The sequence below is a fragment of the Tremella mesenterica genome, assembly GCF_000271645.1.
Source record: "Tremella mesenterica DSM 1558 unplaced genomic scaffold TREMEscaffold_1, whole genome shotgun sequence".
In the NCBI taxonomy this organism is placed as follows: domain Eukaryota; kingdom Fungi; phylum Basidiomycota; class Tremellomycetes; order Tremellales; family Tremellaceae; genus Tremella; species Tremella mesenterica.
In genome coordinates, this window is record NW_006711225.1 from 1,411,731 (window position 1) to 1,434,703 (window position 22,973).

The 22,973-nt window shown below is 46.9% G+C and overlaps 8 protein-coding genes across 8 annotated transcripts in view; 3 read left to right on the plus strand and 5 right to left on the minus strand.

The window, feature by feature from the left end:
• Nucleotides 1-1,136, minus strand: part of TREMEDRAFT_58432 (uncharacterized protein) — a gene marked incomplete at both ends in the record, with an annotated part of 2,291 nt that extends 1,155 nt beyond the window's left edge. Inside the window, 3 exons of the mRNA XM_007001204.1 lie at nt 190-505; nt 595-1,011; nt 1,064-1,136. Coding sequence (XP_007001266.1) covers nt 190-505; nt 595-1,011; nt 1,064-1,136 — 806 coding nt within the window. The remainder of the gene's footprint in view (nt 1-189; nt 506-594; nt 1,012-1,063) is intronic.
• A 1,614-nt stretch (nt 1,137-2,750) lies between these two features.
• TREMEDRAFT_58433 (uncharacterized protein) lies at nt 2,751-4,312 on the minus strand (the record flags this gene model as incomplete). Its single annotated transcript, XM_007001205.1, has 4 exons — nt 2,751-2,803; nt 3,126-3,156; nt 3,507-3,613; nt 3,712-4,312. 4 exons carry the CDS (start codon nt 4,310-4,312, stop codon nt 2,751-2,753), a joined length of 792 nt encoding a protein of 263 aa, XP_007001267.1.
• Nucleotides 4,313-6,447: 2,135 nt separating this feature from the next.
• Nucleotides 6,448-10,559, minus strand: TREMEDRAFT_58434 (uncharacterized protein; the record flags this gene model as incomplete). The annotated part of the gene is made up of 8 exons (XM_007001206.1): nt 6,448-6,516; nt 6,802-7,386; nt 7,478-7,516; nt 7,823-9,107; nt 9,204-9,504; nt 9,555-9,636; nt 9,686-9,773; nt 9,820-10,559. 8 exons carry the CDS (start codon nt 10,557-10,559, stop codon nt 6,448-6,450), a joined length of 3,189 nt encoding a protein of 1,062 aa, XP_007001268.1.
• Nucleotides 10,560-11,190: 631 nt separating this feature from the next.
• On the plus strand, nt 11,191-16,285 carry TREMEDRAFT_70665 (uncharacterized protein; the record flags this gene model as incomplete). The annotated part of the gene is given in 8 exon segments (XM_007001946.1): nt 11,191-11,837; nt 11,923-12,028; nt 12,141-14,082; nt 14,320-14,530; nt 14,551-14,561; nt 14,581-15,230; nt 15,255-15,560; nt 15,816-16,285. The coding sequence occupies 8 exon segments, from the start codon at nt 11,191-11,193 to the stop codon at nt 15,966-15,968; spliced, it is 4,026 nt and encodes a 1,341-aa protein (XP_007002008.1). The 3' UTR covers nt 15,969-16,285.
• A 124-nt stretch (nt 16,286-16,409) lies between these two features.
• On the minus strand, nt 16,410-16,772 carry TREMEDRAFT_58436 (uncharacterized protein; the record flags this gene model as incomplete). Its single annotated transcript, XM_007001207.1, has 1 exon — nt 16,410-16,772. The coding sequence occupies one exon, from the start codon at nt 16,770-16,772 to the stop codon at nt 16,410-16,412; it is 363 nt and encodes a 120-aa protein (XP_007001269.1).
• Nucleotides 16,773-17,066: 294 nt separating this feature from the next.
• TREMEDRAFT_58437 (uncharacterized protein) lies at nt 17,067-18,068 on the plus strand (the record flags this gene model as incomplete). The annotated part of the gene is made up of 5 exons (XM_007001208.1): nt 17,067-17,124; nt 17,145-17,216; nt 17,279-17,563; nt 17,826-17,831; nt 17,881-18,068. The coding sequence occupies 5 exons, from the start codon at nt 17,067-17,069 to the stop codon at nt 18,066-18,068; spliced, it is 609 nt and encodes a 202-aa protein (XP_007001270.1).
• A 311-nt stretch (nt 18,069-18,379) lies between these two features.
• Nucleotides 18,380-19,083, plus strand: TREMEDRAFT_58438 (uncharacterized protein; the record flags this gene model as incomplete). The annotated part of the gene is made up of 3 exons (XM_007001209.1): nt 18,380-18,423; nt 18,485-18,971; nt 19,006-19,083. The coding sequence occupies 3 exons, from the start codon at nt 18,380-18,382 to the stop codon at nt 19,081-19,083; spliced, it is 609 nt and encodes a 202-aa protein (XP_007001271.1).
• An 889-nt stretch (nt 19,084-19,972) lies between these two features.
• On the minus strand, nt 19,973-20,826 carry TREMEDRAFT_58439 (uncharacterized protein; the record flags this gene model as incomplete). Its single annotated transcript, XM_007001210.1, has 4 exons — nt 19,973-20,160; nt 20,208-20,511; nt 20,566-20,711; nt 20,763-20,826. 4 exons carry the CDS (start codon nt 20,824-20,826, stop codon nt 19,973-19,975), a joined length of 702 nt encoding a protein of 233 aa, XP_007001272.1.
• Nucleotides 20,827-22,973: the final 2,147 nt, after the last annotated feature.

Below are 22,973 nucleotides of genomic sequence, written 5' to 3' on the forward strand. Positions count from 1 at the left end.
AATGTCCCGGGCAGAGGAAACGGGACAGAAGGAGCAGGGGCCCAGACGTGCATGAAAGCACAACGGAGGGCCTTGTTGTGTGGCCTGACTCCCTTGAGGCCAGGGCCAGTTTGGACGATTATACGTGATAATCTCACGTCTACTATTAGCAGGAGTAACTTCGGCGTAAGTACGATTAGGTGGACTCACCGGCAACGATCACACGCTTCGTCAACACCAACCGCGATCCAACGACCAGGCTCGGACTTCATCTTCTCCCACAAGTACTCTTCTTCCCGCAGTGATCTCTTCACCCGTTTGGGCGAAGGCTCCCCTCTGGGAGAAGGGGGGGGAGCAGCGACGGGGGCGGCGGCAGCGGCGGCGGCAGCGGCGATGGCGTTGGTGGGGGGGAGAACCCCGGAAGAGGAAGAGGAAGAGGAAGAAGAAGAAGAGGAAGAAGAAGAAGAGGAGAGGGAACGGCGTCGTTTCTGGCCCACAATTTGAGCAGGGGGAGGGGCAGGACCGGCTGCGAGTTAGCGATGTCTTGGAGAGCTAAAGAACAGATAAACAGGGCCAAGTTCGGCGAAGGTGTGAGAGGTTGGACGAAGAACTCACGCTCAGGACTATCTACGTTGTTGTCCTCTACACTAATCACCTCCACATCATCATCCGGGTATTCTTCTAACTCGCTTTCACCCTCACTATCGATCCTACCCTCCCCATCATCATCATCCTCACTTTCTTCGGTGTCGGGTCGATCACTCGACTCCGAGCCCCCACTGAGCGAGTCCTGGTCGGAGGAGGACGGAGACTCACCAGGACGAAAGGCGGGCGTCCTACGGCGAGGAGTGGCGGCAGGAGGAGGCCCTCCAGGAGAACCCGTTACGGGGACGGGAGAACCAGACGCGGGGGAGGGAGAACCAGCGGAGGGAGAGGCGGAGCGAGGGGGCGCGGGAGCGCCAGACGGCTCCCCCAGAGAGAGAGTGCCGAGGCCGAGGGAGGAGACTTGGCGAGACCTGTCGCCGAAAGAAACTGAACATCAGCCAAGTTCGGCGAGGTAGGGTGAGTATCGATGAAAACTCACGAGCAGATGACACCATACCACCAAAGTTCCTCATGGCGGCGAAAGGGCTGGGTGTAGGAGTAGAAGGGGCCATGACGTTAAGATATTTAAAAGAGAATAAAACTTGAGGCGATGATTCAAGGTAACAAATCTGTTTTCTAGGTAAGAGAGATAGAAAGTTTTGAAAGCAGATGGGAAAAAGAGAGAAGCTCGACGAACTGCTCAGTATTTAGTATAATCAAACCTAACCCCTCGTCGTCAACATGCAGCAAACTTCGCGTTTCATCAACAAAAGGCATCGCAGGGACGATCAAAATTCCCACGCTATAGTGTCTCATCTCAATATAAGCGAGGGTTACTTCGACAAACAACGGTGTTGTTCGGCTGCCATTCAGGAAGCGTGTCTCACCTACAAAAGACACAGGGCTTCTTACGGCAAACCTCGACGAAGTTAGGGGAGTCTCATTGTCGGGTTGTGGAGTGAAAGGAGGCCCAACTACGAAGTGCGGCGCAAAGAGCAGAAGGGTGAAGGATGGTCATGGGGAGGGAGAGAATGGGGGTACTACGCTGCTAAGTTCTCTTGACACGACAGAGGTGTAATCGCTCACGAGGACGTTCGCGGCTAAAGAAGGGGGCGACTGTCACGAACTACGTCGCGACACCTCGATTACTCCACCAACAATGACCCTCCTTTGGCCATCAAAACCCCATCACGCCTTAACCTCTTTACTCTACACGTAACTCAGGACTTCTGACACCAAGTACGGCGAAGTTAGACGGAGTTAGGCTAAGTAGGAACAATGGGAGCAGAAGTACGGCGAGGTTAGACGGAGTTAGGCTAAGTAGGGACAATGGGAGCAGAAGTGCGGCGATGTTAGGCGGAGTTAGTCTAAGTAGGGACAATGGGAACAGAAGTACGGCGAAGTTAGACGGAGTTAGGCTAAGTAGGGACAATGGGAGCAGAAGTGCGGCGATGTTAGGCGGAGTTAGTCGAAGGAGGAAGAGGATGGCCGAGGGCTCGGGGAAGTTGGACGAAGTGCGTTGAAGTACGTCAAAGCGCGAGAGGGTTGGATGAACGTCTAGGAGGAGTAGATAATATTAGCTGAGAAGATCGCTGAAGTTCTTCAGCGATCCTTGATTGTTGTCAGTAGTGAAAAACAGATAGAGATAGCTATATACAATTCGAGATACATCGCCAGAACAAAGCCTTAGTTAGAGTAGAGTAACTACGCCGAAGTACGCAGTAGTTTACACTCCTTTCGACGTCTGCGCCCTCTTGGTTGGGTGAGACTTCGACTCAGGAGCATCAAGTTAGCCGAGGTTCGTCGACCGTCGGTCTGCCAGAAGATAGTTGTTCGACGCTCGTGACACTTCTTAGCTAATATTCTTTACTCCCCCTAGATCTTCACCCAACCCTCTCGCGCTTAGACGTACTTCAACGCACTTCGTCCAACTTCCCCGAGTCTTGGCCGTCCTTCCCCGTCCTTCGACTAACTCCGCCCAACATCGCCAAACTTCTGCTCCCATTGTCCCTAGTTCACCTAACTCCGCCTAACATCGCCGCACTTCTGCTCCCATTGTCCCTAGTTCACCTAACTCCGCCTAACCTCGCCGCACTTCTGCTCCCATTGTCCCTAGTTCTCCTAACTCCGCCTAACTTCGCCGTACTTGGTCTCAGATGTCCTAAGTTACGTGTGGGGTGACAAGGTTAAGACGTGATAGGGGTTTTGATGGTCAAAGGAGGGTCATTGCTGGTGGAATCTGAGGTGTCACGACGTAGTTCGTGACACGAGTACCCTGTCTCAGTGAGACTTCAACGCCCCGGTACAACATAGTTAGCCGAGGTTTGTTGCCCGTCGGTCAGTGAGGAAGAAGAACCAACATTTGTGACAAAAGGCCTAGTAATTGGCGGTTAACTCTACCGCTGATTGCTGGTTAGATACCCTTCCCCGACTTTTGCCCGGCTTGTCACATCCTTTGTGACACACAAGACATTGGCCCAAGAGGCATGGAGCATTATTGTTGAGATCAAGTCTTAAGAGTGTCAAAGTGGAAGTCAAAATCATGGAGAATCACGGCTCACATGTACGGGAGTCTGGATCATATGTACACATCTGCTGTGTAGCCATTTGTTTCTCCCCATCTCATATGCTGATGGCTCTCCAGCTGGGTCTGTCAGGGGACTCGGACCACTCTGGAGTGGAACGTCACCTGTTGGGTCTGATGAGGTCCGTGAGCTCCGGAGGGTCCGTCTCCAGTCGTGTCCCTAACAGGTTTCATACCTCAATCTTGACTCAACCAAGCTGATTTTTGCGCCTCCATAGTGTCAGAACTCATGGACCAATTTTAAGTGATGATCAAAGGAATTTGGAGTGACTAAGGCAATGATATCCTGCTTACACAACCTTTAGACTTAGTTGAGGTAGACTGACAAGGACAAGAATGTTCTACTAGGTTTACTCACTAGGAAAACAAGACAACCAATTTCTAACTCTGGCTGGGTCCGGACACCTCCAGAGTGGCATGATTCTCTGGATGGGTCTAAGAGGGGGTCTTCAAAGCCATGTGACTCTGGAGGAGTCCATCTCCGGCGGGGTCCCTAACAAAACGCAATAATGAGTTGCCACCTTTCATTCTGGCCTGTAGACTATACATACTGTCCTAGAAACTATCAATCTCAAACCCATCATTACAAAAAGTGCTTAGTTCCGCCTGTCCTTTGAAGTACCGCTTCATTTCGACCTTCGTAGGCCACTGTGTTGATATCGTGTCTGGCCCACTGGCGTGTTGAAGACATGTTCGATGGTCGACACCATTTATGGTCTCTACCAAACCGGGATATTTACTGCAACCTTTGATGGGACAAACAGATGGGACTACTTCACCTGGCTTTGCCACACTATCCCAACCTCCTCCTAGAATGGTGAAAAAAGGATGTTGGCAGGCTTCAGTCACGTACAAAGTCTGTGTCCCGGTCCCTTCACCCTGCCCAGTGCGCTCTAGTCGGACAGTAAAATAACCGGTCTTGTCATCATATTTATCATCTTCGAACTCAAGAAGAAGGGGTCCGGGTTCCAAGTTCGAGATGTGAATGCGGATCACTTCTTGGTTCTCTTGAGTTTCCTCCGGTCCAGACAATGTTGCAGCACCAGTCATTCCGTCAGTTTTCGGCTGAGCCTTTAACGAGTCCACACTGTTACGTGACGAGTCTTCAAGTGGGTGATCAGGAATATCAGTAAATGTGAAGGAAGTCTCGATTGATTTAGTCATTTTGTGTAAGCGGAAAGTTGAAATGACGAGGGCAGGGGGAGGAAAGAATACCCCTTATATCCCTCTCTGAATGTCACGCCTGCGGGTAGACTGCGGTTGCAAAGTACTGCCTTGGGTACTGAAGGGTTTTAGTCTCTGGCTCGTAGAGCTTGATGACTGCCTTAGGTACTGAGGGTACTGAGGTGTTGGGTTAGAACCAACTAGGTGACTTTCAAAGATGAAGTTCAACTTCAAGATGAAGATACATTGCTGAAGAAAGAGGGGGGAGATGTGCTCCTTTTATACCCTTCAAAACTAAAGTAGGTGTACTAAATAAAAAGCGTGTGAGGGATTTTCTAGCCAATCACGTAAATGCCTCAAAGTGAGTGCACCGCGGGAAACTAATTCCAGCCAATCACATAAATGCCTCACTGCTAAACTGCTGAACCTTCCAGGCTTCAGCCAATCACGTAAATGCCTCACTGCTGAACTGCTAAATACCATGAGTCACATTTTCCTTCAATCCTTATCACAGTTCCTAGCATGAGTCATATTTCCTTATCACTATTCTGAGCATGAGTCAGAATTCCTTATCACTATTCATGACACTGAATAATTTTTTTCAACTATATTATGGGAAGAACAGCCATCAAGGCTCTACATATCAAGGGACAGACATGAAAGGAGATGGTGAGAATGTTGGCGGATCTCCAAATCTGGAGAAAGGGGCCGTGTACGAATATCCTTTCCCTTCGAAGAGGCCGAGTTGTCACGGCTGTCGAACAACTATCTTCTAGTAGACCGACGGTCGACGAACCTCGGCTAACTTGACGCTTCTAAGTCGATGTCTCACCCAACCAGGAGGGCGCAGACGTCGAAAGGAGTGTAACTACGGCGTACTTCGGCGTAGTTACTCTAACTGAGGTTTTGTTCTACTGATGGCGATGTATCTCGATTGTATATAGCTATCTCTATGTCTTTCACTACTGACAACAATCAAGGATCGCTGAAGAACTTCAGCGATCTTCTCAGCTAATATTATCTACTCCTCCTAGACGTTCATCCAACCCTCTCGCGCTTTGACGTACTTCAACGCACTTCGTCCAACTTCCCCGAGCCCTCGGCCATCCTCTTCCTCCTTCGACTAACTCCGCCTAACATCGCCGCACTTCTGCTCCCATTGTCCCTACTTAGCCTAACTCCGCCTAACATCGCCGCACTTCTGCTCCCATTGTCCCTACTTAGCCTAACCCCGCCTAACATCGCCGCACTTCTGCTCCCATTGTCCCTACTTAGCCTAACCCCGTCTAACTTCGCCGTACTTCTGCTCCCATTGTCCCTACTTAGCCTAACTCCGTCTAACTTCGCCGTACTTGGTGTCAGAAGTCCTGAGTTACGTGTAGAGTAAAGAGGTTAAGGCGTGATGGGGTTTTGATGGCCAAAGGAGGGTCATTGTTGGTGGAGTAATCGAGGTGTCACGACGTAGTTCGTGACACGAGTCGTCATAAAGGATCGTCATATTTACATCATCAGAATAGAAGCTGTGCACATACAAACTCCTCTCAAGACACAAACACCGTAGGCCGGTGAAATGACATAGACGAATCGTTCTTGCGGAGGTGGAGATGACGAGAAAGCGGTGCACATGGATTTTGACCTTCCCATGGTCAGACCATATTTTGAGTGGTTGAGTTGGGACTGCAAGTACTCGGAGCGATTAAAAACAACAAACCACGCTGGCAAGATCCGGAAGGAAGTGGATACTGTACCAAGTCATGGAACAGCTAGTGGAAGATCACAAAGATGATGGTTGGACGATTGGCAGGAAAATCTCAATTTGATCATACTGTACTTTTTCCTCTTCCACGGGCAAGGGATTCATTCGGCTATAGAGATCCCTCTATCAGAAATGAGTCCATGTTTATATCATTTTCGCATCAGATACACTCAGCATGGATCAATATACAAAGTTGACAGAAACTAGATGAGCCCTTCCAAAAGAAAAAGGAAGACCACCAATCTATTTCCAATACCGACTGTATCCTCTCTCTGAATACTTGAAGCAATGTCATTTTCTGTATAATTGATATTCTGTTGCATCTTTTTGGGTTGATTCATCTAAAGCTCATCTTACCTTCTCATAAAATTAGAACATACTAGCTGAAAAACCCCAGACAAAAACCAATGTTATCCTTCCATACTGTACGTTCGAGTTCTGCCTTGATCTGAAAATCCAGCTGCTTACATCCATCATCTTGTAAACTTGTAATACTTCTGTCAGAATTCAAAAAAAATGCATCAGCCAACATGTGGCCCTATTTACTTTTTCAGTATTACATATCATACATGTATATACTGTATGTGAAGTACAACCAACTACATAACATTCTCACTCCCCTCCATCAAGATCCGACTACTGTACTGCTTGTACTGATATCATGATCCGGACAAAAATCCTTTCCATCCGACCAAATAAGACAAGTATCTTCCTTACATCGAGTCATCATTACCCATCCCCTTTGATTGGCGGTTTGAGCACAAGATATTGCCAGATACTCTACCATGTTCAAAGTAGCTTCCATTTTCAATTGAACATACGACCAACCTGTATGATCTGGTCTCAATGAACAAAGACAAGGCCCGAATAATGGAAAATGATACATCTCTGAGGGATCCGCTTCTGGAAATGATTCGCTGAGAAGTCTGAAACCACGGACGGATATCCATGGTGGTTTCTCATTGAATTGTGTTTCAGTGTCACCATATTTTGGAATGATTGGGGATTGATCTGTTGCCGAGGATGCTGGATTTGTTGGTGAATTGAATGTATGTCCAGAGGAAACTTTGGGTGGGGCCTGAAGTGGGTCAATTGTGTCTGGAAATTGATGCTTTCCATCTGAAGCAGCCGCAATGAGTAAATGATCTAATGAACGACCTGGTGGGTCAGTATACGTGTGAAGTCCTCTACGAGACCGCAAATTCGACAGGTCCTCTGCTAAGGAAGATGATCCGTCATAGAAAGTGGAAGATGCGCTCTTTGGGCGGGACAGAAAAGATATGGGAGGAGATGCATCCCTTGGTCCATCTTTTGACCTCTTGTGATCAGTATCAGGGTTACTATGACTCAGCATTCCATCCTCGACGACAGAAAATGGGTGGCAAATCGTGGAAGAACGGGTGACTTACCCTCTCTTTGGTCCTGAAGATCGTCCGGACGAATGCGAGCTGGGCTCCAGGCGAGACTTCGGCATAATCTGTGATATTTGGATTAGTGGAGAAAGTGGTTTATTAGTATTGTTGGAATCAGTCAATGTTAGGTTTTTGAATAAATTCATACCAAATTTGGAAGGCGTCGGACTTCTTAATCGGAGAAAGGAGATAACGAAGAAACCGTTTCCTTGACAACCTGTACTCATGTCGTCATATTCCCGATTTTCACCGCTATTTGAGTTTGAATTTGACTCATTCGTTATTCATCAAGGGATTATGGTTCGTCATAGTATCGTAGTCATCTTATTAATTGATAATCACTTTCGTCCTAGCACTTCCATGTCCTAACGTTCCATTCCCGATACCACTCCCGGTTTTCTCACTTCTCAAACTTCCTACCCTGAATTCCTGTACCCTAGGATCGTCTTCTGGGACATTGACCCACATGTCCATTGAATCATCCCATACTTTTCTCATTACTTCTTTCTCCTTTCCTCTCACTTCTTCTCCCTCCATAGGCGGAGAAACTTCCCCATTTATCACATCTCTTTTCACCCCGTGTTCATCGACGTGGTGTTGAGACATACGTCCTTGTTCACCTGGTGTTGGTCCCCCATATCCAAGAAGAGTAGAAGTGACACCAATACTTCCCATCACGCTCTGTACTCCCGGTCCGTTCGTATCCACGATAGCATGTCTTGCCCTATTGGCAGATTTCGGCGACAAGGCAGGTAATTCTTGTGACGATTCAGGTCTGATGGGTTTACCAAGTTGCAGTCGATCAGCAAGTGCTAATTCGGAGATTCTCTCTGGCTCTTGATCCTCCGAGACTCGCTGGTTGTCCGCATCGAGATATACCGACTCGCCAGAGTCAGTAGTACCTTTCGAAGGCGAAAGACGACCTTGTTCCATGCTTGGACCCGTGCTCCTACGAGGTTGAGCATCTCCGTTGTCGGGCGCGACAAGAACAGGAGGATCCACCATACTCCATCTTTCATCCTCTACGGCTCGATCATCTCCCACATGGATCGGCTGGGAGTCGGAAGGCTGACGAGAAGACACTTTGGATTCATTCCCCGACGCAGTTCGGTTCCGATTACGAGAATTTTTCTTCAAAAGTATTCCCCGGCGTCGGGTATCACCCTGCGCCGCGTTGGGAATGAGAGGTCGGGCGGAACCAGCACTCTCTGTCCTACGTCTAGCATCTTCTGCTAGGGCCTGATCGGGAGTGAGAGGAGAGATGGGCTTCGGCGGAGTGATCTGTCCTGATCCGTGAGGTGATCCGCCTTCTCTTGGGGACGTGATGATGGACTGCCAGGGCAGTTTGCGATTTTCCGCGTCAACGTTACGAGGGTTGACGACTGATTGAGGAGGGGTCTGGTGTGGCGATACGAACACGGGTGTACCTGGAGTAGAGGACAGAGGCGAGGAGTCTAGAGCTTTGAATCGGAATGTGTCGCGGAAGGTGAGACCGGATCCTGGGAGGGAGGAGAAAAAGAGGACGTCACGACCTTTGGAGAGGGGGTATAGAGGGATGGAGCCGGCCAAGACATAGTGATTGGCAGCAAGAGCGGAAACGATTTTGGTCAAGAGCTGCGGCTGCAGGCTGTGACAGGTCAGCAAAATTCTTGAAATTCAGAACACCGATATCGAATGTTGACCGTGATAGGACGGCAAGGAAAGAGGAACAACATAAACTAACCTGTCAAAAACCTTCCGTTTGACACCATTTCCCAGCCACCTCCTCATTCCATCTATCCAAAATCGATACACGCCTTCATGTACCCAGCCTTCCAGTTTGATGCCTTTGAGTTTTGACCCATGGCGAGATCTAATAGCCGAAGATGGGGCGGTGGAAGCCACACCGGCGGTCATGTCGCTCGATGTAGTGCCAGCTGTTCCGCTCCGAGAGTGTGGTGATTGAACGATGGAGTTACGAACAGCGGAAATGAGTGCAGGAGTTGATTTAGGTGGAGGAGAGATGATGGACACTCTATCGGGGACTGAATTTCAGCTGAGTAGCATGACTGAAGCCTACAGTGATAATACTCACGGGGAAATGAGATAGCAAAGAATGTTGGGGGCGCTATCAGGTGCTCGGGGGAGTAAGCAAAGAGAAGGTTATGTGCGTCTTTCTGTAGGTGGTCAGCGGAAGCCTTGGGGATAAGGAGGAACGACCCTCACTTTGGTGGAAGCCGCCTGAAGATTTCCCACAAGTACCCAACCGTGAACACCGAGCACGGTCAAAATGGCCAGTACCAGTCTAATGGAACTTATTATTAGCCAACCATGTGCTCAAATGGGGATCAACGACTCACTCTAGCTCCTCGGACCCCTTTCTTTTCCACACCTGACCTCTCAAGCTGACTCGCCAGCTGGCCACGTGTCCTTCATTCTCCCCCCTTTGGGCCAAATTCTCCACTGTTTCGCTTCGCTTTCCCACCCCTAAACCCCAACCTTCTTTTAAAACCTCATCTACCGCGATAAGCGTCGTGACCCCGAACCCGGTGAACTTGAGGCCGTTTGGTAACTGGAGAGCCAACAAAGCGTGTTGCCTCGTACGTGGAGGTGGGAGTCGTCTGAACTCGTCCCTCACCATGAGACCTGGACTGTTGAGTGACATTTCAGGAGAAGTTACCAGTTTGGGTGACATCGGTCTGGTGGTGAGGGGATGAATGTCTGAAGTTTTCATTGCTTGTTGGGCGAGGGAGTTAGGAATGAGGTCGAAGGTTTGAGGGACGACTTGTGGGAGAGAAGGTGCTGGGTCGGACCATAAGGGGAGAGGAGGGGGCGCTTGGTCGAGCTGAGACATGGCTGCGAGATAGAGATTTCGTTCGGATGGAGATACATAGAGGGTTTCGATCCTGTTAGGTTTCCATGAGATGGGTCGGAAGCGCTCCTGAGGTTGAGAAGGAGGTGCGGTCGGAGAAGATTTGGGTGGAGAACGAGAGCGAACATGTTCTTTGGAATTGCGAGATAGGGAGAACCAAGATTTCCTTTGCTTCTTTTCGGTCTTTGATTTGGATTCCGGGGATGACTGGGATGAGTCTGGAGGCATGTTTATGAGGTGTGGGGGTGAGGCTATGGGAGAGAGATGACGAGATAGCTAGATCAGTAGTGTAGCAGCACCTGTATAAGAGATATGTGTACTCGGATGGATAGAGTAGTTTGAAGGAGAACAAAGGGAGTGAGTGTGTAGGGCGGCAAAAGTTGAGGAGGGAGGGGATCAGTGCGTTCAGCCATCAGTCATCAGCCAACTTTGATCCTCTCACTGTATCTCCACTCTCGCAGCTGATACCATGACGCTGAGTGGAGTATACAGCGTGGCGACACGAGGCCGGAAAGGGGAGCAGATCACTATAGCAGTTGTCAGAATTGTAGCAGTCGGAATTCAGTGTGGTCATTGTTGGTGACGAGTTGGCAGCTTTTCCACTTGCATGACGTCATTTTGTCTTTCTCGAACATCTCTTCCTCTTCCCCACTTCTTACGCTCATCGTCATGATGCTCCCTCAGCTAGCTCACAGATGCTAATCGTCATGAGCGTGCTCTGCATGCAGCATGCAACAACAAATCCACATGTATCACCCCCTGGCCCCGAAGAAAATCGCAATAACCCCCGAGGCCGTCCTTTGAGGTAGAGTGTCCCCATGACCACCGAGTCACCCTTCTTTCCACATTCCACATCATCATGGACGATGAGCACGATGGAACTATACGACCTATCGATCCCACCCAAGGACGACCACCTCCACTACCCCCTCGCAAAGTGTCGCAATCCCCTACCGTCCCTCCTCCATCACCACCAGTTCAAGCTGCTGCGGTCAACCTCTCGCCACAGCCGGTCGATGCCGCCTCGAAGCCATCACCCCCTCCTCTCCCACCACGTTCCAAGCCAGCACCTATCTCTGTCGTCCAAACTGCACTCGAAGATGCACCCAAAACAAACGTGTCGGTATCGGTCATCCCTGCCACCCCGCCCAGTTCCCGATCGCCAGCATCACCAACTGCGAACAAAGTTATTCCCAGCGCTCAACTTGACGTCGCCGCTGATGGAGGTGCTGGACATGATATGAAGCCTGTGGTCAGTCTTCCTGAGATGAGCGAAGCGAATAAGAGCACCAGAATGGTGTCTATGGGTGATTCTATCCCTCCTGTGCCAAGTTGGGTGCCAGTAGCTTTCCTCGGAATTGCAGCCTATACCCGGAGTTGTCTGCTCATCGCCATAGCACTAGGCTTCAGTGTATGGACCTTCTACGGGTCGAATGCGGACGGTCAAAAAGAGGCACCTCAGAAGTCCCAAGAAAAAGACGAGGGAAATTCCTCGGTAGATTGGATGTGAGTGTCCTTCTATACCTCTTGTACATGATCAGCCTTATCCAACCATCACAGGGATACAGGGGGACGATGGCTGACTTGTCAGAAATCACACTCTTCATGTACTCTTCCCTCTTATCTCCACCGAGGTCCTGACACCCTTCATCGATCTCCTGGAGGACGCATTGATGGAGCAGGTTCCACCTGTCGTTGTGAGTTCAACTTCCTCTCAGTCCTTTGATGGGACCATTCTACAAGCAGCTACCTCATCCGTGAATACTGAGCCTGCCTGTGACATTTCCAGGACAGGTGGTTGATGAGCAGACATCAGTCAGACTAGCGTCTCCTTCCTTAGGCCGCCAACCTCTCCAACTCACATCGCTCAAAGCCCTCAGCGACGAAGAATGGTTCGCAGCGCTCAGTGAGCATCCGACGTCTCAGCCTGACCTGCCACTGAGAGGTCACAAAAAGGGCAGATCATCTCTATCCAGTTTGACACCGTCTTCACTCATCGAAAAGGCCTCTCCACGCTCACGACCTCGCTCCGGTTCATCGGCCAGTCGAAGCTCTAGTTCCATGTTAGAAGGCGAAACGTTGGCTGGAGAAATGCGATCTCGACGTAAACGCGACAGCCTCCTTCGTCGTCTGTCAGGTCGCGACAATGTGGAAGCTTTCAGTAAAGAGTCCGACCCTCATCATGTTGAACCGTCTCCCCCGATAAGCAAGGTACACCGTCTAGCAAATGCCTTGCGAGGTCGTCGTTCCTCCGAGTCTCAACAGAAGTCAATCTTTTCTGGACTTCCCACTTCTTCCGGCGGACCCAATTTCGAGCCTCTCGATGATGATGCTACAGGTCAATATGTCAACTACCAAGTCTCATTCACATACTCTCACTCTGCCCCTTTTCCGTCAACCGCTGTCCCCCGCAAAGGGATGGGTCTTCACGTCTTGGCTTACTTTGGAATCGGCATTGCCGGCCTGAAACAAACGGAAGCACCGGTATACATAGACATTCTTTCTCTAAAAGGCACGATCAATCTTCGTCTTCTTCTATCCGCCACCCCTCCCTTCGTGCGTACTGGCACATTCTTCTTCCCCAAACTCCCAGACTTTGACATTTCGGCCAAACCTCTCGTCCGGAGTGCTTTCAACGCCTTCAACCTCCCTCTTGTCAAACCATATGTAATGAAATCCATCGTCGAAGTCGCTCAGAGTTTTGTGGCTCCTCGATCATATACCCTCGATGTGGATAGATTGCTTCTAGGCAGAGAAGCAAGCTACAGACTCATGTCCGTCGGAGTACTACAACTCATCATTCACGGAGCCAAAGACCTACCAAAAACCGATACTTTGGGTACATGCGATCCATACGTCAGTGTGGGAATGACCAAATTCCACAAACCTCTTTACGCCACAAGGACAATAACCAACACTCTTCTTCCTCAATGGGATGAAACCGCGAATATTCTTGTCCCAGCTGAAGCTGTTCGATCAGGAGAAGGACTCCGTTTGAGTGTGTGCGATTCTGATCGTCTTTCCTCTGACGACTCTTTAGGTGTGGTCACTGTCGATCTTACCGATTTGGTGGAAAACTATAATGGTCCTCTTAAACGAAGGCTTGACCCATTACGAGCTGATAACCCAGGAATGAAAGTTCAAGGAAGTTTAGAATGGAGTATCAGATTTTGTCCTTTATGGCAAATCTCTCCTGAAGAATTAGAAGAACGATTGAAACAAGCTCATCCAAAATCGAAAGGAGAACCTAAAGACGTCACAAAACCATGGTGGATCACTTTGTTAGAGAAGTTAGCTGGAGAAGTTCCAGAATGGGAGAAAGAAAGAAAAGAGAGGAGAAAAGAAGTAATGGAATGGTTCTCAGGTGCAAAAGAGAGAGAAGAAGCAGAAGTTGTTTTGAAACCTAATGAAAAATATCGTTCTGGTATATTACAATTTCATATTCATCAAGCTAGTGACTTAGAGGTAGAATCATTAGATGGGACTTATTCACAAGCTTTATCACCTAGATTATCAGCTGCTGGTGGAAGATCAGCTTTGGAAGATGTTGTGAATAGAACATCTGAAGAAAACCCTGATCCCCCTTCTGCTTATGTTGAAGTCCATCTAAATGATCAAGTGGTTTATAGGACAAGAACGAAGGAAGTGACTCCGGAACCTTATTATAACGCTGTGAGTGAGAGGTTTGTTAGGAATTGGACCAGTTCGAGAATCAAGTTTGTAGTGAGAGATTCCAGGGATAGAGAGCATGGTGAGTTAACTATTCTTGCTTTTCACTCCCTTCTTCCCTTATCCCAGCTCTACAGTCTCCGTTAACATGGCAATGGAAATCCCCTACTTATTAGCGAAACCATTCATCTTCGACATCACCTTTTTTGACTTATTCCTCGATGAGGCTTTTATGGATGGAACGAGAGCAAAAATGAAGGAGGACAGCTGGTCATTGTGTGCCGTAGGATGATGACATGGGGGGGAAACTCATTTTCAGACCCGATAATAGGTCTTGTCTCCCTCCCTCTACCTAAAGCTCTTTCGGAACGATCTCAAATAACTCGCTGGTATCCATTAATCGGAGGATTAGGTTGGGGTCTTCTTCGTATTTCTCTCCTATGGAAACCTGTCGAAATCAATTTACCTCCAACAATGACAGGATACGACATTTCCACCTTACATCTTCTTTCTTTATCTTCCACCGAATTGTCCTTTTTATCAGAAAAAGCATTAGGGTTGGTATTAGAAACCGATTCAGATCGATTATCTTTAACCTCTTCGGGAGATAAAAGATCTTCTGCTTCTTCTAGATTCTCTTTGAACATGAACAGTCCCAAAACTTCCGTTGAGAAGACATTCCATACGAAAAGTTCGTTGGAAAAAACACACAGTTCGAAACATTCCATCGGCAGTATCCAATCTTTCAGATCAATAGACGAATTACGTCCCGTCAATTCATCCGAAACTTCTTTGTCGCAATTCAATATGGGAAAGAATGAGAGGAGCTCGAGTCGCCATGATGGAGCAATTGTGGAAGAAGATACGGTTTCACAATGGGATTTCAATTCGAATAAAATGGCAATTCGGTATCGTCATACTTGTTCTTTAGTATTGACATTCAAGACGAAATCTCAGATGTTGAAGAAAAGTAAGACGGTGGCAATTGCCATTTTACCATTGTACGATATGGTTGATGATGAAGATATCATTCGTACAATTCCGATATATAAAACGACAAATGTGGAATTAGCTGTCAAATCCACTAAAGCTCATCTATCTTCTTCTTTTTCCTTCACTCCCAAATCTCAACTCCCAACTTCAAAAGGAAATTCCAGCGAAGGAACTACTTCTCTTTCTGATGAAATCTCAACTTCAACCGACGCAGCTGCTGGATATGTTAAAGGTCAGGTTGGTAGTACCTCACCTCAACAGAAAGATAGACAAATATCAAGGGAGGGAAATGAAGATTTAGAACAAATCGGTTGGGTGACGATAAGTTTTAAGATTATCCCAGGAATTAGTAAAATACACAAGAGATTTTGTAAGAAGGATTTGAGGTTTATGAAAGCTTATGAAGCTTGGGAAGCAGCTAGAGAGGAGGATAATGAATGTGATTATGATGTAGAAGGGGAAGATGATGAGGAAGATGAAGAAGAAGATGGATCGTCAGAAGCCAATACAATAGATCTGAGAGATGATGAAGAAATGGGTTCACATAATCAAGCTTTACACAAGAAGGTATGTGATTATTCATTCTATTTCGTCACCTTTTCATTTCGTTATACTACTCATCCTCGCCCTTTCTTACCCGTTTCCGGCCTCTTTTCCTGGCTTTCTCGTCTCTTTGTCGCTTTCTTCTCGTTCCATGATCATTTACAATCATTTGACACCGCCTTTCATCCTCGTTCAAACCCTGCTCTCTCTTGATAGAGACAGATCGTGTGTGAATTTTATTACAATATGCACTCCAATCGAGTCAACGCTGACAAGTAGCACAAAGGCATCTTTCAATTGAAAATCGCCAGGACGGGTAAATTGGTCGCGGACAAGATCTCAGCCTCGGTGAGATCGTCAGGTGATAAAGATAGTCGCCCGAGGGGTACAGATGTGGTTGTTGAGAAAGAAGGGACGTCGAGATTGGGTTGAAAGGTGTTTTCCTTCTCATCTACTTCCACAGGGCACATTCTGACGTTTCCTTCTTGATCTTCCTTCGTTTCTCCCCACGACCCACTTGGTCTGCATCTTCATGTTGAATTTCCTTCCTTCCTTGCCTCCTCGCCTCCTCATTTTTTTTCTCTTTCGACCGTCCATATCTTTGTCCTGACCCAGTAAAACGATCTCAGGTATGTTGTGCTCCCATTGCTACTAGTAAACGCGCTTGGACGAACGTGTATTTATTGTTTAACGAGGTGTCAATGTCGTGATCTACAATTAGCATATGCAGCATACTTGTCGTATAGATGACATACCTTTTGATGATATTCTCACCAGTCACTTGCTGAATCATGTCATCCATCTCATCCTTCCCACTTCGCGCAATTCGCTCGGTTCGTTCAGTTTATGCACACTCATAATCGAGCCAGTACCTCACAAAACCCAGTTATAAATAGTAGTCATAAACGCCATCACGGCCAATATCGCAACCATTCCAGTACTCAACCCAATACCTAACATCTCAACAGCATCAGGCCTTTCGAAGACTTGTTCATCCTGTATCTCCATCCTTATCTCCGGAACCCTTCGAGTCATTCCTTCTTCCTCCATACCTAGAGGAACGTTCAAAAGAGGAGAAACGACTTTTTCTCCGTCCTCTTCTACGTCACTCAATCTACGGGAAAGTTCATATGTCTCGTATGCTTGAGAAGAGTGGGCGGAGTAGATGTTGGGGGAAGTTAGGACGGTAGGGGATCGAGCGAGGGATAGGGATCGTGTTCTGGACTGAGGTAGCATGCTGGGGGTTCGAAGTCGGTCGTAAGGCTGGGATTTTTCGTTTCGACTTTTCCACTTTGTCAGGATCACTTGGTGAGGGATGTTGAATATAGTGGTAGTGGGCGGTGACTTGATGGATGGAAGCGAGGATGGAGCCCCACATGATCGAGCTCAAACGCCGACGATATTTCCGTCGAGGCGGAATTTTCCAATCTCTCCTTCTCCCACTCTTCTTACGTTCGTCCAATTTTTAAATTCACCATAAACCTGATAATTCAAAGATGAGCAGAGGTTTTTCAAGAGGTGGCGGAGGATATGATCGTGGACGTGGTGGTAGTGGTGGTTTCCGAGGTAAATCTATTCTTGTCTCCATGTGTGTTGACTAATGTACAGGTGGATCAGGTAGAGGTGGTGGTAGAGGAGGATACCAACCAAGAGATTTCGGACCACCTTCTGAAGTACAAGGTGAGTCCCAATAGCCCTCTCATAGAAGACACAACACTGATACGATCTTTTATTATTGATAGAAATCGGAGCTTTCTTACATCCCGTCGAATCAGAAATGCTTTGTACTTTATCCGCACCTACTAAAATCCCTTATTTCAACGCACCCATTTATCTCGCCAACAAAACTCAAATTGGAAAGGTTGACGAGATCCTCGGACCTATCAACGAGGTTTACTTTACGGTGAAGATGGATTCTGGGATGCAAGCTGCTAGTTTTAAGAAAGATGATAAGGTTTTCATTGGAGGAGATAAATTGTTACCGATAGAAAGGTTTTTACCTAAACCCACTATCCCGGGAGCTAAACGTGAGTTGGATTTCCAATCAAGCCTTCCCACATTCCTTCACCCCTTATTTTCATTAGACAATGCTATAGTGCCTCCTTTCTATTTATAATATCATTGCTGGCAAGCGTATACGTCCCCTTCAACTTGAGGATTCGTCGGGATGTACGGGGGAACCTATTTCAGTTCTCGTGTGGGTCACGAACTTCATGTATGAGATGATCAACCCCAGAGAGAACTCTTACTCTGACGTGTTCAAGTATTTGGGATGTCGCTGACGTATAGCTGAAAGTGAGCCGTCATCATCGTGTCACCCGCACGAGGATTATGCTAACGACAGAACGTGGTGGTGCTCGAGGGGGAAGAGGGGGTATGCGAGGTCGAGGAGGACCACCAGGTAGAGGTGGAGGTCGTGGTTTCTCACGAGGTGGTCCTCCAGGAAGAGGAGGTTTCGCTTCGAGAGGTTTCGGCGGTTCAAGAGGTGGACCTCCTAGAGGTCGGGGAGGTTTCAGGGGAAGAGGGGGTTAAACCCGGATCTGTCTGCATGGCGAGTTTGTGTATGTGTCAGTTATGGGTGCTGATCTCACTAATGTTTCGGGTGTAGCGGAGTATTAACAACCCCGTTTGGCCGTTGGCCCTTCGATCACTAGAAGAAAGGATAAAACCTCTGCTCATCCAGTACGCTGATGAGAACTTTCGCCACCGGGTATCATCATCACCCAACGAACTCCACCCCAATTGGACCCTCAACTCACGATTTTCATCAAAATCATCCATCATCCCTCCGTCAGACATTGTAGAAAGACCTGATTAGTTATATACTCAAGACATCCTCAAGAATGACCAATTCTGATGTGTCCGAATTCGACTTGCAAAGCCTTCTGTGAGTATCTTTCTCTAAGTTATGAGCTACAGTATATCGCTCCCAGATCGCTTACATTGAGGCCGAGACCCGTCCACAGAACATATAGACACGAATGGGTAGATAATCCTCCCAGCTCACGCCCCTGTTCTGCTCTCGCTAAGTTCATCACCTCGAACCACACGACCGATGATGACAACCTTTTAAGACCTATGTCGGCCCCGCCAACTCTCAAACTCACTCCCACGAGTGGATGGCCGGAAGAGACCGCCACTCGGTGTTCCTCATTTCCTACCTCCGTTTATCCTGAAACAACTGCAGAAGGGACACAAGACGGCCCCAATGATGTAGGCCTCCAACTTGATGCAGTAGCCCAGTCCTTGTTGGACATGAGCTCGTTTTATCGGTGGGGCCCTGATTGGCCCGGATACGTCCGAGTCGGGTTATTTCGCCGATGCGACCTCTGTACAAGACTGGGACAGCTTTTTTTCCAAGATCACTACACCATGGGTGAGGACAATGATCACAGGGAAGTCTATGCCATTACATACAGATGCAATCTACATGCTGTAAGTGAGCAAGGTCGCAGATGGGATCGAACAGGATCCATACACACCCCTCGGTCACGCTGCACTGAGAGGTTCTGGGAAAAGTTCCATGAACCAAGGGGACGAGGTATGAGGCGCTATAGTCAAAAAGGGAGTTGTCAGGTATATGCATGTGCGGATGAAAAAGGGGAGGCTTATCGTTCGTTTGTGGAGGGACCGGATGGCCAATCTTTGGTAGATGACATGTTTCATATATGCCTGAAACACTGGCCCAAACAGTGGGAAACGATCACGGACCAGCCTTTGGGGGAGCGAACGACATTGACGACTAGGTTGGATGCGCAGGAGCCTTACACAGAATCTCTATTGGTCATGCCCGCAATGGAGAGGGATGTAAAGATTCTCTCGTCTGCATGATGGGATATTCCTCATCAGGTGTTATATACGTTTCACTACAAGCTCGGTCAATCATGTTAGCCGATAGAATCGGGCCGGGACGGCCGAACCGCCGTTAGAATTACCCCTTCCGTCGAATATTTCTCCGTTCAACTTATCCTCTGAACTTTATTCGATCGTCTCTGGTTTTATGCGTGTGAGTGGAATGTGATAAGTATAGAGACATGTAGAATTGATGCATGCTCTTTTTCCCCTCTGTATTATCATCTAATTATAAGCGTTAACAGATTAACAGTCGGAAGACCACATACCTCTGTGTATAATATAACAAAGGCAAGTTCCCATTTCTACTCTCCTCATAATGACTTGTTATACGACATGGACCCTGAGTCAGTCCGGACGGGGGTCCTAGGGCCGGTCCGGGTATCATGTCGATAACCGAATGTACGAAATTGTGACTCATGCTGCCACCTGAACGCGTTCCAACAATTCATCTCGTTCACTCTTCTCTGTCTTAACTTGCTAACTGCTGCTAATTCTTGCTAATTTGTGCTCATTTTTGCTAATGTTCGTGTTGATGAGAGCTCAAGAGTAATTGATGCATACATATAGAGATATACAACAACTTATGTGTCTTCGGAGGGAGGGGTTGCTGCGACAGGGGCACGACGACGCTTACGGGGAGTATCGGGGGCAACAACACCTTCGGGAGCCATATCAGGCAAATGAATCGCCATCAATCGCTCAATGTTTGATCTGACATGCTGACATTGATATAAGATAGTTTTCGGTTCCAATTCATACTTATGTGTTGCTAGAAAATTAGCTTTGCAGTTATATTTAAGAACGAAAAGTACTAACTCGCTAATTCAGCCTGGATCTCGATAGCTTTCAATTTGCCCAGCTCTTCTCGCATATTTCCCGCAAAACTCGCCTGATCCAAGATGTATTCCGCCTTTTCGACAAAAGTACAGCGAGCTGTCGTACCCCTCGCGATACATTCGGTACATGCTCCTGTAGGGAGCTCACCGACGGTTACACAGCCAAAAGAACACAACTCCTCGCGATTTTGACGAGCTTGACACAACTGACAGCTAAATGTTCCCATTCTGACATGAGAATTAGGCGATACAGCGTGATTATATGCCTCCCGGTAATTTTTATACTAATTGAGTCAGATAAACACAACTTTGACGAAAATTGACTCGAAAACACTAACTTTTGACGATTCATTAGGAGAAATTCCAATCTTAGGACCTTTATCTCCAGTTGCAACCCGAAGAACCTCATTACGACCAGTATCAGACCATTTCCGTAGAGGATAAGCAACAATACCATCCCAATCGAATTTGGCGCTCCACTCCGCTAATTATTAGAATTAATAAACCTCTTAATGTTGAAAAAGCAGCAACTAACGTGAATCGGGCTTAGACGTAACAAGTTGTTTCAAAGTAGCAGGAGGAGTAGGTGGATTCGACATGATATCTTTTCAAGAAGCTTAAAATTCAAATGTCAGTGTGGTAAAGTAATGTAAGACGTTAAAATTTGAAAAGAGGTGGGGAAGAACTCATGACAACGACCTGGTATATGTGACAACCAGCAAATTGACCATTTCGCTCTCCTTGACAACCAAAGGATACTTACCCTTGACAACGACATGCATACCCTCGTTTTAATGGTTTGAGGACGTAAATTACGTTGATTTACAGACCCTGATTTACACTGTCTCAAGTCTATCGTCTTTAGCACGTCTTAAATACATGAAACCGTAAAACGGATCAAATTGTTGATTCCTGCAGGGACGTTCTCTGAACAACGACGTGGTCCTAATTCCTGCAGGTTATATGTCCGTTGTGAGGTTTCATACTCCTTTGACTGTTCTACAACGCCCTTGGCTACGAGTAAAGAAATTTTAACCACAGTTAGCACTCACGAGCAATAATTGGCAGAAAGTAGCAAGAATGAGCAAAAATTAGCAGGAAATTGCAGAATAAAATTTATGCAAAGGTAATGCTACACTAGAAGATACATTACTGTACAATACTAAACAGATATGAGTTCTTCGGCAGATGCTTTACTCAACCAATGTTGTAAGGCGTCTAAAGATGGATTTGGTAAAGTATGTCTATGTTTATCCCAAATCTTCGCTGCTTCAACATCTTCTATTGCTCTTGTCTCACCTAAACGTCGAACTGCTCGAATAATGCTGATACGTCTCCTATAAAAACGTTTTTCGGTCTCGCTTGCATTCTTCAGTCCATTAGGGTTATCTTCGTACTGACTTTTGATTGATGGGCGACCATTAATGCCAAAGAGATACTCTTGCCATAGTTCCTGAACCGTTTGAACTGATCTACTCATAGTAAATGGTAATAGCAGACTGGTTTGGATAGAGGTTTGAACGTTTATATTGTGGGAAGATGAAGATGTAGTTGCCAAGAACGAGTTTGTAGTAGAAGTTGTAAGCTGTTCATTTGGCAAAGTCGTCAATGAAGTGCTTGCTTCGTTTGTATTTGCCAATCCGGAGTTCGAAGACTGGTTTTCACGTAAGATAGACTGTAATATAGGCGGAAAGAGGAGTGGACTGCTAAGACCGTTTTGTATTAATGCAATTCCATTCAAGACCGCCTGAATTTGCTCGTTATTTTGTCTTTGGCTTTTATTTACTTCTTCAATGCGTGAAACCATATCATGTGACGTTTGTTGTTGTGCTTGAGCTTGAGTTTGTAGAATGTCATGTAAAATTGGCAGAGCTTGAGCAATACGATCATCATATTTGTTTTCATTGGCAATCGTTCTAGTAATCGCTTGTTCCTCAAAGGATAAGAACTCTTCGTCTTTGAAAAGGGGATGATTGAAAATGTAAAGCGATGGAAACCATTTGCGAACGTGTACGATATCTTGTAGAAATGATTCACGGAGATGACCCATTGTTTGAAGAAACATTCGACTAGTAAGCTCTTCTTCCGGACGTACGCTAGAATCGAGAATTCCTATCCTTTGAGAGTCAGCAAGAGCACAAAATAGCAAATTTTAGCAAATTTTAGCACAAACTAGCAAGAGTGGGAATCAAATCGCGATTTAAGCTCACCATTTCTCAATTTCAGGAAAAACTTTGCGTAGAAGGGTTGCAGGAGGCGAAATATCTCTCGAAAGAAAGAAACTATTGCCCTCAATAGAAAAACCAGCAAGAGCTCGCACCGGTCGACGAGGAATATGCGTTAAATAGTGATTTTCTAGAACCGAATGTGCCCAATGTCCGGCTCGTGCAATTTCCTCTGATGTTGCACCCCCTTGTTCGGCTAAACGAGCACCAAAACGTCTATTTATATGTGTTTTTTGATATGTGTGAACGTTGGCGGCGTGTAGCGCATCACTAACTGCTCTTCGTTGAGTATCGTATGAAATCGGTTTTGTTCGTAATTTACCATCACATAATAGTGGTAAATCGTACCATTTAGCTCTTGCTGACATATCTGGAAATCCTGCGGGTGAAGAGCCACAATAAAAGCTAGAATTTAGTATATATCGAGGACTTGGGTTTAAATACGGCTTACCGTGCAAATAAGTAAAGACTTAAGTGGAAGACAGGACATATTCTTAAATCTTTGTTTCTGATAAACGCAG